The sequence below is a fragment of the Zingiber officinale genome, chromosome 5A (genome assembly GCF_018446385.1).
Source record: "Zingiber officinale cultivar Zhangliang chromosome 5A, Zo_v1.1, whole genome shotgun sequence".
NCBI lineage: Eukaryota > Viridiplantae > Streptophyta > Magnoliopsida > Zingiberales > Zingiberaceae > Zingiber > Zingiber officinale.
Genome location: NC_055994.1, coordinates 124,496,665 through 124,511,520, shown reverse-complemented (window position 1 = coordinate 124,511,520; position 14,856 = coordinate 124,496,665). Strand labels below are relative to the sequence as shown.

The following is a 14,856-nucleotide window of genomic DNA, read 5'->3' as shown; positions in this document are numbered from 1 at the left end:
GTGAACAATTCCTTCCATGCTACACATCATCAGAATAAAGTGCTGCGAGACCATATTGCTGAATTGGAACTGCAATTGAATGATCCTGCCCAAGCTAGCCATGCTTTGCGGACCGAGATAAAAGATTTGACCAGAAAGAAGAACAGTCTGGAAGTATCCCTAGCATAGGCCCATCACGAACTTAAAGATCTCCAAGAAAAGCAAAGCCGAGTCGATATTGTGCACCAACAGAATATAGATCAACAAACTTTAGAACATCAACAAGCTATGGAACAACTGACTCAGAAGCTGCGTGCTGCCGAAACTCTGGCGCAAGAGCAAGACAAGAAGTTGAAATCTCAGGAGGCTCAATAGACCTCCCAAGCAGTAGAGCTGACCATGGCTCAGAAGGAACTGGCTCAGGCTCGTGCTACCACAGAGGGCGTATCAACAACTTTGGCTATTTACAGAGATGGGGAGAACGATCGCTGTCTACAGAACCGTGCTATGTATTTGCGTTCTCCGGAATTCTGTGTACAGGTTGGACAGCGTTTCTCTACATCTGTTATCTATGGGGCGGGAGGGGCTCTGCGCCAACTTTATGAGCAAGACTGCTTAAAGTCCCTTCCGCCTCCTGAATTTTTAGACCATGACCGGATCCTTAAAGAGATCCCGGATGAAATATTTGCTCCTTTTGAATGATATTTTTTGGCTTCTTGTACATAATGACTTGAGAATTTCTTGTAAAGTATTTTGCTATTTTCTCATTTGCACTTTAAGGCTTGCTTTTACTAAAATTGCTTAGCTTTGTCTTAAAAAGTATTAGGCCATACAATTTCGGCTTTGACATCTTCTTCTGCCCTTTCTGATCTATTTTTTCCTGGTCTGCTATCCAAGGTTATTGAGTAAGTGACAGCCCAGCTTACCACCCAGCTTACCCTTCTTGGCTTGCTTCTTTAGACTCGATAAGGTCGCAGGTTATTAGCACTCCATGGCCGATCTAGCCTCTTGCCCCGTTCATCTTGTAAATAATAAGCTCCGGATGCCAACTTTTTAATGACTTTGTAAGGCCCGTCCCATTGAGGTGCTAACTTAGTCACGTCACCTACTGACTTGATTTGCTTCCAGACCAGATCTCCTTCTCCAAAGAATCGAGGAATTACTCTTCTGTTATAATTTTGTCTCATTCTTTGTCGATAAGCCTCCAGCCGAGCTGCCATTCTGTCCCGAGTTTCATTAATAAGATCCAGCTTAGCTAGCCGCCGCTCTGTGTTTCCTTCATCATATAATGTCCTTCTGACCGATGACACTCCAATTTCTATGGGTACAACTGTTTCATTGCCATAAACCAGGTGAAATGGTGTCAGACCTGTACTTTCCCGAGGTGTTGTACGATAGGCCCACAGAATGCTTGGCAGCTCTTCCACCCAATTGCCTCCAACATGATCTAGCTTAACCTTTAGACCTCGTACTATTTCTCTGTTGATTACCTTGGTCTGACCATTGCTTTGCGGATAGGCTACTGAAGTGAAGGCTTGCATTATGCCAAATCCCTTGCACCAGGCCTGGATTCTTTGCCCCTGGAATTGTCTTCCATTGTCAGACACCAGCTTGTGAGGAATACCAAATCTGCAAAGAATGTTCTTCCACAGGAATTGAATGACGGCATCTTCTGTGATCCGAGCTAGGGCTTCTGCTTCTACCCACTTAGAAAAATAATCCTCTGCCACCAATAAGAAACGCCTCTGACCATGTGCCATCAAAAATGGTCCCACGATATCCATGCCCCATTGATCAAAAGGACATGAAACTATAGACGCTCTCAAAAGGGTCGTAGGTCGATGTGTCAAATTTTGATGCTTCTGGCAGGACAAGCATGTGCTCACCAATTTATGTGCATCCCTTTGTAAAGTGGGCCAGAAATACCCAGCCAGGAGTACCTTGCGAGACAATGTTCGACCACCAACATAATTGCCACAACATCCCAGGTGTATTTCTCGCAAGGCCTGATCGGCTTCCTCTACCCCCAAGCATTTGAGTAAAGGTCGAGAAAAGGATCTCTTGTAGAGCTGATCTCCAATCATCACATAAACATGCGCTTGCTTCCTAATCAATCGTGACTCTTCTGGATTGGTTGGTAAGATACCTTGCATGAGATAATTGATCATGGGTGCCCGCCAATCAATAGTTGCTTCTATATTATTTTGTAGATCGATCTGGGCTATTAGAAAAGTTTGTGCCATTGACCGATCCAACACCCAAGTAGTCAAGGAACTAGCCATCTTTGCTAGCTCGTCTGCCCTCTCATTTTCTGACCTGGGAATCTTGGTCACTGTGACCTCTGTAAATTCTCCTTTCATCTTCTCATAGGCTTCCTGATATACTTGTAATTTGTCACAATTTATCATAAAATTGTCTGTCACTTGTTGAGTTACCAGCTGCGAATCGGAATAAATGATTACCCGGGCTACCCCCACATGTCGAGCTGCTTGCAGCCCTGCCAACAAAGCTTCATATTCTGCTTCATTGTTCATGACTCGGAAATTTAATCGAACTGCCAATTGGAGTATATCTCCTTGAGGAGATATTACCAAGACCCCTACTCCGCTTCCCTGGTGATTAGCAGACCCATCCACGTATATCTTCCAGGTTTCTTCAGAGTTGGTCTGATGAACTTCTGTTAAGAAATCTGCCAAGGCTTGTGCCTTAATGGCGGTGCGCGGCTGATACTGTATGTCATATTCTCCCAATTCCATTGCCCATTTGATAAGTCGACCTGCAACTTCTACATTGGTTAGCGCTCTTCCCATGGTGCTATTGGTTAGGACTGTGATAGGATGTGATAAGAAATACGATCTCAGCCGCCGAGCCATAAGGACCAATCTGTAAACCAACTTCTCGAGGGCCGTGTATCGGGCCTCGGCTCCTTTCAATAAATGACTGAAGAAATACACTGGCCGTTGTATATTGTCATGTTCTTTAACGAGTACGACCCCTACAACCTCAGGGGTGGCCGACAAGTAACCCCATAAGGGTTCTCCTACAATTGGCTTAAAGATAGAGGGAAGAGTCTCTAGATACTTCTTGAGTTCTTCGAAAGCTCTAGTGCATTCTTCATCCCATTGGAATTTGGAGGCCTTCCTTAATACCTTAAAGAAAGGAGCAGCTCGGTCTGCAGATCGGGAAATAAATCTCGACAGGGCTGTTATTCTGCCGACCAGCTTCTGGGTTTTTTTTCAAATTTTAAGGAGGTTGCATATCCTTTAATATTTGAACTTTTTCAGGATTGGCTTCTATTCCTCGCTCAGTCACTAGGTAACCCAATAATTTTCCTCCTTTAGCTCCGAATAAGCATTTCAAGGGATTCAGCTTCAGTCCATATTGCCGAAGAGTCTTGCATGTTTCTTCCATGTCTTTGATCAGATTTACGGCCATCGGGGATTTGATGAGTATATCGTCTACATAGACCTCCACATTTCGACCGATCTGTTCTCGGAAGATTTTATCCATCATTCACTGGTACGTGGCTCCGGCATTCCTGAGGCCAAAAGTCATGACAGTATAACAGAAAGTACCATCAGTCGTAATAAAGCTAACCTTTTCTTGATCCTCCCTTGCTAAAGGTATCTGATGATACCCCTGGTAGGCGTCCAGCATACATATCCTCTCGCAGCCAGCCGTGGAGTCCACCATTTGATCAATCCGGGGTAAAGGGTAGCAATCTTTAGGGCTGGCCCGGTTGAGGTCCCGGAAGTCTATGCAAACTCTCCATTTATTGTTGGGCTTCTTTACCAAGACTACATTGGAGAGCCATGAGGGAAATTGAATCTCACGAACAGGTCCTGCTTTCTTGAGCTGATCCACCTCGGCTCTTATTATTTTATTCTGGTCAGCTGAAAAATTCCTCTTCTTTTGCTTTACAGGTCGGGAATCTGGTAACAAATGCAGCTTGTCCTCAGCTACTTCTGACTTGACCCCGGGTAGCTCTTTAGTAGACCAGGCAAAGACATCCCGGTTGCGGATCAAGCATTGAATTAACTCCTCCTTCAGAGGAAAGGGAAGGTCGCTTGCCACCCGGGTTAAACTTTCAGGTCGCTCGGTGTGTAGCTGTACTTCTTCCTAAGGGATAGGTTCTTCAGCTATCGGCAGAGGCTCCTCTTGAACAACATGGACACCGCCATCTTGCATCCTTTGATTTTTTTCAAGCCTCTACTCGGACCATGTCAATATAACACCGGCGAGAAACCCTCTGTTCTCCTTTAACTTCCCCAACCTGCTCGCCTACAGGAAATTTGATTTTTTGATGGAAGGTCGAAACAGCAGCCATAAATTCATGCAGGGCTGTCCTTCCTGTTAGGACCTTCGGATGGCTAGAGAGGGGGGTGTGAATAGCCGACCCCAAATTCACGTTTCTTCCTACAATTTTAGTTAGCGCAGCGGAAATAAAAGATAGAAACGAAAATGGAGAAGATCAAACCTCAAACGCGACGATATAACGAGGTTCGGAGATGATACTCCTACTCCTCGGCGTGTCCGTAAGGTGGACGAATCCTATCAATCCGTCGGTGGATGAGACCCCGGAGAACCGGCTAATAAAAACTCCTTCTGGGTAGAGAAACCTCGCCACAATCTCTCTTGCAACAACAAGATCAGCGTACAAGAAATACTGCAAGAAGCCAAGAACAATATGAATGTAAAAACACTAGTTTGCTTGCCTTCTTGTCGACTGTTGATGAAGCAGCAACTTCACGGAGGCCAACCACAGCAGCAACTATCAGTTGGAGACCCAGCCGAGGGAAGCCCACACGAAGTTTCAGCAATGGAGAGCTCAGCAAAGCTCAGATCGCAGGAGCAAGAAGAAGTTCAACCAGAATCTCTCGAGGCCCGCCTCCACCTCTTGATTTATATGAACCTGCGAAGAAGAAGAAGACAGAGACACAGAAATCTAGCCGTTGTGACTCAACGGCTAGGCCTGGACCGATCAGGCTCCACCCTGATCGGTCCAGGGCGGATCTGATCGGTCAGGGGACCGATCAGGGCCCCTGATCGGTCCCCTGCAGATCCCAACTCTCAGAGAATTGGTTGCGATCCCGATCGGCCTCGTGGACCGATCGGCTATAGATGGATCGGTCCACGCACCGATCCCCTATTGTTTTCTCAATCCCATCGCTTCTCGACGGTCACGGACCGATCGATAACCCACGAGAGCTATCAGGTTGCGATCGGTCACGAGACCGATCGGATAACGATAACTAAGGTATCACTGGACCGATCCAGACAGCCAAAGTATCACTAGATCGGTCAATAGACTGATCCAATGCCTCTGTTGGTTTTAGAGCTTCCCAGCCCTAAACCCTAACGTCTTACTAGTCTAGAGAACGAGCTACCGAGCCCTCTCTGACCTAGTCCGGAGAACGAGCTACCGAGCCCTCTCCGACTTCGTCCGGTCCAGAGAACGAGCTACCGAGCCCTCTCTGACCTAGTCCGGAGAACGAGCTACCGCGCCCTCTCCGACTCCATCCAGTCCAGAGAACGAGCTACCGAGCCCTCTCTGACCTAATCCGGAGAACGAGCTACCGAGCCCTCTCCGACTCCATCCAGTCCAGAGAACGAGCTACCGAGCCCTCTCTGACCTAGTCCGTGTTGGATCGAGACGCGCTAGAGGGGGGTGAATAGCGCTCGTGGCTATAATCGGTCGATTATCGGAATCGTAAAACGTAAGAGTTAATGCAGCGGAATAAAATGACACAGAGAGACAAGGGATTTTTACTTCGTTCGGAGCCTGTGACGACTCCTACTCGAAGGCCCGCGATCCTTGATCACTTTCCGTGGGCAACAACTATAAGCTCGACAAGAGTACAAGTATTACAGTTAAGTATTGAAAAGAATACAGTTATACCGACGACAATATCGTAATCTGAAGATTCAGAGCTCCGGGTCGTCGATGTCTCGCAACAGCACTTCGGAATCGTCTCGTGAGCAGCTTGTAGCAGTGAGATCACTTGAAAGTTGTTCTTGTAAGCTGCTGGTCGAGACCCCTTATAAAGGGGGTTCAAGGCGCCTTATACTGTTCACCAAGGCGCCTTGAACGAGCCGAGTCACCCGTGTGGATCAGCACGGACCTGGTCGAACTCTATCTGGTTCAAGGCGCCTTCAGCCTATCCAAGGCGCCTTCAACCTCCGGTCCAAGGTGCCTTGAACTCCATTCAAGGCGCCTCCAGTCTGCTGCGCTGGCCTTTTCCTGGCTCGCACCCGAGGCGCCTCCAAGCTCCATGGAGGCGCCTTGGACACTGTTCATCCGAGTTCTTCTTTGTGTTTTTGGTACCTGCAAGTATGTTAATCCAAAAATACCTGCAACACAAAGTTAACACAAAATAATAGTATGAATATGAAATTATGACAGTCTCCGGATTCGAGTTTCTCACCGGAAACCCTAGGTCGACCCGACGCCTCCTGTTCCCTCTACGGGAACGCGTCCTCACCTACTCCACTCGGAAGATCATACTTGATCCTCCAGACGGACTGGACTTTCCGCCTAGGTTACCACCCCTAGGACCTAGGGTTACCGCCCCTAGGACCTAGGGTTACCCTCCACCTAGGGTTACCGCCCCTAGGGTTTTCTCCACCTAGGGTTACCACCCCTAGGACCTAAGGTTGCCGCCTTAGGGTTTTTCTCCACCTAGGGTTACCACCCCCTAGGACCTAAGGTTGCCGCCCCTTAGGGTTTTCCTCCACCTAGGGTTACCGCCCCCTAGGACCTAAGGTTGCCGCCCCTTAGGGTTTTCCTCCACCTAGGGTTACCGCCCCCTAGGACCTAAGGTTACCCCCCCTTAGGATTTTCCTTCACCTAGGGTTACCACCCCCTAGGACCTAAGGTTACCCCCCCTTAGGATTTTCCCTTACCTAACCACAGTTAGGACTTTCCTGAACCTTGTTTAACCACGTTAGATAACAAGGAATCTTAACTTTGAATCCCTTTGCCATTATCAAAACTGAGGTTCGATGCTTACTGCACCAACAGTCCGGAGAACGAGCTACCGCGCCCTCTCCGACTCCATCCAGTCCAGAGAATGAGCTACCGAGCCCTCTCTGACCTAATCCGGAGAACGAGCTACCGAGCCCTATCCGACTCCATCCAGTCCAGAGAACGAGCTACCGAGCCCTCTCTGACCTAGTCCGGAGAACGAGCTACCGAGCCCTCTCCGACTCCATCCAGTCTAGAGAACGAGCTACCGAGCCCTCTCCGACTTCCACGTCCGGTCCAGAGAACGAGCTACCGAGCCCTCTCTGACCTAGTCCGGAGAACGAGCTATCGAGCCCTCTCCGACCTCCCATGCCAAGCTTCCATACTTGGACTTTTCCCCGTGCCAAGCTCCCTGCTTGGACTTTTCCGTGCCAAGCTCCCTGCTTGGACTTTTCCGTGCCAAGCTCCCTGCTTGGACTTTTCCGTAATCAGGTCAACTCAAGTCGGGTCAACCAGGTCAACCTTGACCAAAGGTTGCACCCACAATCCCCCAAGTTCTTATTCTTGTCATACATCAAAATATAACTTCTTTATTCTTGTCAAATATCAAAATATGCCTCGAGTCAGGTCAACTCGATTCGGGTCACCCAGGTCAACCTTGACCTAAGGTTGCACCAACAATCTCCCCCTTTTTGATGTTTGACAAAAATCATAATCAAGTTAGGTTAACCCGCGATAACCTAACTTAGGTTTTCCAATAGTTCTCCAATGTTCTTCCTTGAACATTCTCTGAACATTCTCCCCAAACTCCAATGTTCTTCCTTGAACATTCTCTGGACATTCTCCCCCTTTTTGACACACATCAAAAAGGAGTGAATCAAGGTCAAGAGTTTCTTCCTAATGAAAGTCCCATACCTTTCATTGAAACCCTTAATTTCCCCCTTGATACTAAAATCAACAATCAACTCAGTGATAATCCCATATCACTCATCCTCAGAAATCTTGACGAGTAAAAACTTGCCCTAAAAGTCAACTCCCCATTGACAAATAAGTAAAACTCCTCCTAAAGGTCAACTCCTCCTTGACCATTGCACCAACAATGTCTTAGAGAGTTTCAACCCTTTAGAAATCTAAAGCACCAACTTCCATAGCTGAAATTTCAGACAACAGTCGAAAATCAGCATTTTGGCACGCTCTGATCGGTCACTAGACCGATCAGGACTCCACTGGATCGGTCACCCGACCGATCCACACTACCCTGGATCGGACCAGTGACCGATCCAGACTTCCCTGGACCGATCATAATCTTCTCTGATCGGTCCACAATTCTTTGATAAGAATTTCTGATTTTTCTCCCGAAATTCAGAAACCCCTAAAAAATTACAGAAAATTCTAAAAATTATAAAATTTTGAGGATACATTCCTCATAATATATATTATCATGAAAAAATAGTTTTCTATGAAAATAACTCCCATTTTTTAATCTTGATACAAAGTTCGAAAGACTTTGAAATAGCTCAAGGTTAATCCATCTTTGTATCAACTTACTCAATGATGAATGCTATCACTAGAAAAGCTTCATCAAGGTTTTTCAAATCAATTTTGAAATGATCTTAAACCATTCAATTTAGGACCACAATCTTAGGGCTAAATGTACATGACTTGTACACAAGTTTTCCCTATGATCCTCAAATTCGAATTAGGCTCATCTAGGTACAAGAACTATGCACCTTGATCCTAACTTATAATCCTAATATCTCACACATATCTAAGGTGTATCAAACACATCCAAGTCAATTTTGATGTGAGATATGGATTTAGGTCATCTTAAGCTAAGTTCTCATGCATTTTCTAAACAACAATTTGATCTCCATATCAAATTGTGTTTCTATCCTTAAATCAAATTAATTGATCATAAATGCAAGAGATGATGACATGGCATAAAATAATATCATAAGTGGAAACATGTGCCAATGTCATGATGTCATGTCATCAAGTATGAAACTTAAATAAGACATGACATATAACTAACCTAAGCATTATCATGACATTTCAAATGATAATAAAATAAATATGATGTCATGACATGACATATGACAAACAATGTATGGCAAATAACATATAAAGGTATAGAAAATATCTAATTCTAGCCTTAGTTGTCATTTTTTATAATTTTGATCATTTTACCAAAAATTCTATATTCCTAAGTATAATAGATCTAAAATCATATACTAAAGATTTTTAGATCACTATGTGCCAATTAGATTGACCCTAGAAAACTCCTCAAATGTGGTTGGCACATCCTAATCACCTTAGGAATAATTTTTTAATTTCATTTTCAAGGCTTGATTACACCTTGAAAATTCCTAAAATGCCACCTTTTGCCATGAGTAGGTTAACTACCTATCCAATTAAGGTTGGCACACCCTAAACCATCTAGCGTGAAGGAATCACGCTCCTAGGAACCCAATACCTATTTGAGCTCATTGGGTTCACTAAATATTCACTAGGGATGACTTCCCTAGCAACCCTCCTAATGACCCTCCTAGGCTTTAAAGCCTTGGTCATTTGGGACTCATCAAGATCAACTCTAGGGATGACTCCCCTTGTGACCTTGGTGATGGTCTTCTTAGCCCTAGGTCTTGTTCCATAATCGAATGGAACATTATGATAAGCGGGCTTGACCACTTGAGACTTAGGTTTGTGACCCAAACCTCTCATGTCCTTGGGCTTTGATTTTTGACTCTTAGACCCTAGAGTTGACTTCTCCAAATTCTTAAGAGCCTTTTCTAAAGTGTCAAGTCTTGACCTCAAGACTTGATTTTCCTTCTTTAGTACCTCAAGCTTTAATTTTCCATTTTTCTTTGAGGTATTCCTAGGCATATGTCTAGTTGTTTTGGGATTCCTATCTAGGTTTTCCTTAACCTTAGATGAGTTAACTCTAGGGTTGACATTTCTAGCATTGTCCTTATCTAGGCTAACATGTTTGGCACCTAAGCACATGTATCGGTTTCTATGGTTATCATGCTTATCATTATTGACAATTGCAATAAAACTACTAGCATGTGTCTTATTAGAATTGCAAGAATGTGCCTTAAAGGATACCTTAGGGTTTGCCTTAGCTCCCCCCATAGATGTGCTTGGTCTCTTGTCCTTGTGAGGTTGCCTCCCCCTTGGACATTGACTCCTATAATGTCCCCTTTGCTTGCATTGGAAGCACACCACGTGCTCCTTGCCCTTGCGTATCGGGACTCCGGCTTCCTTGACCTTTGGCGCTGGTGGAGTCTTCCTAATCCTCTTTGGACATTTACTCTTGTAATGCCCATAATCCCTACACTCAAAGCACATTATATGTAATTTACTTAAGATTAAGTTGCTAGAGTTACCTAGGGTTGAGGATGGATATAAGCTCTCTCCTTCATCCCTTCCGGAGGTAGAGGCTTCTTCTTCTTGCTCCAATCTTGAAGAAGAACTCTCCTCCTCTTCTTCCTTAGATGTTGAGTAGCCCTCAACTTCTAATTCCATATTTCCATGATGTGAGCTACTTGGCTCACTTGACTCCTCTTCATGACTTGAATTGGAGCTCTTCTCATGGAACTTAGCCAAGTTGTTCCACAACTCCTTGGCATTGTTGTATCCACCTATCTTACACAAGATATCATTAGGTAATGAAAATTCAAAGATTTTCGTTACCTCGTCGTTGATTATGGATTGGTGGATTTGTTCCTTCGTCCACTTCTTCTTCTCGAGAGGTTCTCCTTCTTTATCCACCGGAGGAATAAAACCTACTTGTACACAATTCCAATTTACTAGGTTAGTCATAAGAAAATACTTCATTCTTACCTTCCAATACGCGAAGTCGTCGCGATCGTAGAAGGGTGGAATCGTGACGTCTTCTCCAAGTTGATCCATTCTCTAGCTCGTGCTCCCCCGGGTGTTAATCCGACGAAGAGCGACCTAGCTCTGATACCACTTGTTAGGACCTTCGGATGGCTAGAGAGGGGGGGTGTGAATAGCCGACCCCAAATTCACGTTTCTTCCTACAATTTTAGTTAGCGCAGCGGAAATAAAAGATAGAAACGAATATGGAGAAGATCAAACCTCAAACGTAACGATATAACGAGGTTCGGAGATGATACTCCTACTCCTCGACGTGTCCGTAAGGTGGACGAATCCTATCAATCCGTCGGTGGATGAGACCCCGGAGAACCGGCTAATAAAAACTCCTTCTGGGTGGAGAAACCTCGCCACAATCTCTCTTGCAACAGCAAGATCAGCGTACAAGAAATACTGCAAGAAGCCAAGAACAATATGAATGTAAAAACACTAGTTTGCTTGCCTTCTTGTCGACTGTTGATGAAACAGCAACTTCACGGAGGCCAACCACAGCAGCAACTATTAGTTGGAGACCCAGCCGAGGGAAGCCCACACGAAGTTTCAGCAATGGAGAGCTCAGCAAAGCTCAGATCGCAGGAGCAAGAAGAAGTTCAACCAGAATCTCTTGAGGCCCGCCTCCACCTCTTGATTTATATGAACCTGCGAAGAAGAAGAAGACAGAGACACAAAAATCTAGCCGTTGTGACTCAATGGCTAGGCCTGGACCGATCAGGCTCCACCCTGATCGGTCTAGGGCGGATCTGATCGGTCAGGGGACCGATCAGGCCCTACGCTGATCGGTCCCCAGACCGATCCCAACTCTCACAGAGAATTGGTTGCGATCCCTGATCGGTCTGTGGACCGATCAGCCTATAGATGGATCGGTCCACAGACCGATCCCCCTATTGTTTTCTGAATCCCATCGCTTCTTACTGATCGATCACCAGACCGATCAGATAACCCACAGAGAGCTACTGTGTGGTTACTGATCGATCACGAGACCGATCAGATAACTAAGGTATCACTGGATGGGTCGACAGACCGATCTAGACAGCCAAAGTATCACTGGATCGGTCAACAGACTGATCCAATGCCTCTGTTGGTTTTAAAGCTTCCCAGCCCTAAACCCTAACGTCTTACTAGTCTAGAGAACGAGCTACTGAGCCCTTTCTGACCTAGTCCGGAGAATGAGCTACCGAGCCCTCTCCGACTTCATCCGGTCCAGAGAATGAGCTACCGAGCCCTCTCTGACCTAGTCCGGAGAACGAGCTACCGCGCCCTCTCCGACTCCATCCAGTCCAGAGAACGAGCTACCGAGCCCTCTCTGACCTAATCCGGAGAACGAGCTACCGAGCCCTCTCCGACTCCATCCAGTCCAGAGAATAAGCTACCGAGCCCTCTCTGACCTAGTCCGGAAAACGAGCTACCGAGCCCTCTCCGACTCCATCCAGTCTAGAGAACGAGCTACCGAGCCCTCTCCGACTTCCACGTCCGGTCCAGAGAACGAGCTACCGAGCCCTCTCTGACCTAGTCCGGAGAACGAGCTACCGAGCCCTCTCCGACTTCCCATGCCAAGCTTCCATACTTGGACTTTTCCCCGTGCCAAGCTCCCTGCTTGGACTTTTCCGTGCCAAGCTCCCTGCTTGGACTTTTCCGTAATCAGGTCAACTCAAGTCGGGTCAACCAGGTCAACCTTGACCAAAGGTTGCACCCACAATCCCCCAAGTTCTTATTCTTGTCATACATCAAAATATAACTTCTTTATTCTTGTCAAACATCAAAATATACCTCGAGTCAGGTCAACTCGAGTCGGGTCACCCAAGTCAACATTGACCTAAGGTTGCACCAACACTTCCTAGAATGACATTATAAGAAGAAGGGGAGTCTACTACTATAAAATTGCTCCTCCTTGTGCGCACCAACAACTCGGTGCCCAAAGATATGGCCAGCTTGATCTGACCCATAGGCTTCACTTCGTTGCTTGTAAATCCATATAGGGATGTGGCCACTGGCTGGAGTTCAGCAGCATCAATTTGAATTTCTTCGAATGCGCTCCTGAATAGAATGTTGACAGAGCTCCCGGTATCAACGAACACCCGAGCCACTCGTCTATTGGCAATGATGGCCTTGATGATGAGTGCATCGTCATGAGGCAACTCCAGGCCCTCCAGGTCTGTTGGCCCGAAGCTAATAACAGGGCCGGCTTGCTCTTGACTGCATCTGACAGCGTGAACCTCCAAGCGACGGACATGAGACTTGCGTGCTCTCCCTGAATCTCCGTCAGTTGGTCCTCCAGAGATCATGCTGATCTCTCTGACAGCAGCATTACCTCTGTTCTCAGCCTCCCGTGATCCTTCTGGCTCTTTTCCCCGGCCAAGCTGATGAGTACTGGGTCCTGCGAGGTCGGGGCGAGATTGCCCGGCCTGTCCAGTCGCCCTTCTTTGCTCCTCCATCATCTTGATCAATTGAGGAGCTAGTTCGGGCGGAGGTAAACCCATCTCGGCAGCCCGATTGGAGTCTCGAGCGAACTGAAAACAATGATTAGTATCATGTGTGCGTGATCGATGATAAGTACAGTACCGATTATTCCATGGCCCTGCTCGGGTAACATGCACGACGGCAACTCGAGGCGCAGATCTGACTTCCGGCCCGGGATGAAATGCAGGTCTGGCCTCCCGAGCTCGCGGCAGAGGTTGAGGGGCTGGTTGAGGCACCCTTCTTTCTTGCTTGTTGGCGGAGGGAGGTGGTCTTTCAGCCTTCCTCCGAGCTGCTTGTGCTTCTTCCACCTTGATGTAGGAAGCAGCTTTTCCCACCATCTCATCAAAATTCCGAGCTGGATTTTTGATGAGATCTCTGAAGAATTCTCCCTCTCCCAATCCATGAGAGAAGGCGCTCATCAGAATCTCTGAAGTGGCAGTGGGGACATCTTGAGCCACTTGATTAAAGCGGTTGATATAACTCCTTGAAGGCTCAGTCGGCCCTTGCTTCAGAGCGAAGAGACAATGATCTGTCTTCTGATACTTCTTGCTGCTAGCAAATTGGCGTAGAAAAGCCTTTTTGAAGTCCAAAAAATAGGTAATGGACCCTTGAGGTAGCCCATCGAACCACTTTAAGGCCGAGCCAGCTAGAGTGTTCAAGAAAACTCTACATTTGATGGCATCGCTATATTGGTGCAGCAGGGCTGCATTTTTAAATTTTCGCAAGTGCTCTTCTGGGTCCTTGCTCCCGTCATATTCTCTGATCGACGGGACTCGGTAACCCTTAGGCAGTCTCTCATTTAAAATTCTGGCCGAGAAAGGTACTTTCTCGTCCGGATCTTCGGGAAACAGCTCAGGTACGATAAGGGCCTTTCCCTTCTTCGAGTCTCGTGGCAAGGAACTTTTAGCCATGGAGGCTTGAGGCTGTTCCTTCTTGAGGCTTTGCCCTTGAGGCTCTGGCTGATAATATCTCACACCAGGCTCACGATAAGGAATTTGAGGAAATACCTCAGGCTGCTTTCTTTTAGAGCCCCGATCTGAAACAGGGAGGGGCTCCTTGGAAGCTTCAGCAGGAGCTTGTCGTGGTCGTGAAACGGTCGCCTGCTTCTCAGAGGCTGCTCGCCTCTTAGACTCCTTGAAGAGCTCGTACTCTCCGGCAGTCATAGTGACATTTATGCGGCCAGACTCCTCCATCGTCATGTTCCGGAACAGGTTGTTGTGTTCCCACAGACGGCGCCAAATTTGATCCCGTCCGGAAGCTGAGTCAGATGAAGGCGGGCCTTGTTGTGCGGAAAATGGACGGAGAATCGTTGGAGTGTTGAATCTACCTGGTATCCCCCTGAATCGGTTCACACGGGCGGCTGACGGCTAGAGATGATCAAAACAATGACATGGTTACCCTGCACACACTCAGACAGATCGACCAATCGTTAGAGACTAGAAATCAGGGAAAAGTCCTCGGGTCAGACCCTCCAACGCTCAAGTCAGGTACTTTTTTCCCCAGAAATCACAGAGAAAGGACGAAAAGTAGAGAGTAGTGAGAAATGATGAGTGAGCGTA

At 46.7% G+C, this 14,856-nt stretch overlaps 2 protein-coding genes across 2 annotated transcripts; both read right to left on the bottom strand.

Annotated features, from left to right (window-relative positions):
* Positions 1-265: 265 nt before the first annotated feature.
* LOC121979972 lies at positions 266-2,735 on the bottom strand. The gene is made up of 2 exons (XM_042531937.1): positions 1,470-2,735; positions 266-409 (listed from the first exon to the last, which is right to left on the bottom strand). Exons 1-2 carry the CDS (start codon positions 2,733-2,735, stop codon positions 266-268), a joined length of 1,410 nt encoding a protein of 469 aa, XP_042387871.1.
* A 746-nt stretch (positions 2,736-3,481) lies between these two features.
* LOC121979971 lies at positions 3,482-13,635 on the bottom strand. The gene is made up of 2 exons (XM_042531936.1): positions 12,739-13,635; positions 3,482-3,517 (listed from the first exon to the last, which is right to left on the bottom strand). Exons 1-2 carry the CDS (start codon positions 13,633-13,635, stop codon positions 3,482-3,484), a joined length of 933 nt encoding a protein of 310 aa, XP_042387870.1.
* Between the last annotated feature and the right edge of the window lie 1,221 nt (positions 13,636-14,856).

Bases quoted from the DNA above. Each gene is read 5' to 3' on its own strand.
- LOC121979971 (XM_042531936.1), bottom strand. From the start codon at position 13,635: ATGGTGGGAAAAGCTGCTTCCTACATCAAGGTGGAAGAAGCACAAGCA. The intron at 3,518-12,738 runs GTGCGCACAAGG...TTTTGGCCTCAG, and splicing joins CTTTGGGCACCGAGTTGTTG to GAATGCCGGAGCCACGTACC.
- LOC121979972 (XM_042531937.1), bottom strand. From the start codon at position 2,735: ATGGAATTGGGAGAATATGACATACAGTATCAGCCGCGCACCGCCATT. The intron at 410-1,469 runs GTAATCAACAGA...CCTCTGTGGTAG, and splicing joins AAAGCAATGGTCAGACCAAG to CACGAGCCTGAGCCAGTTCC.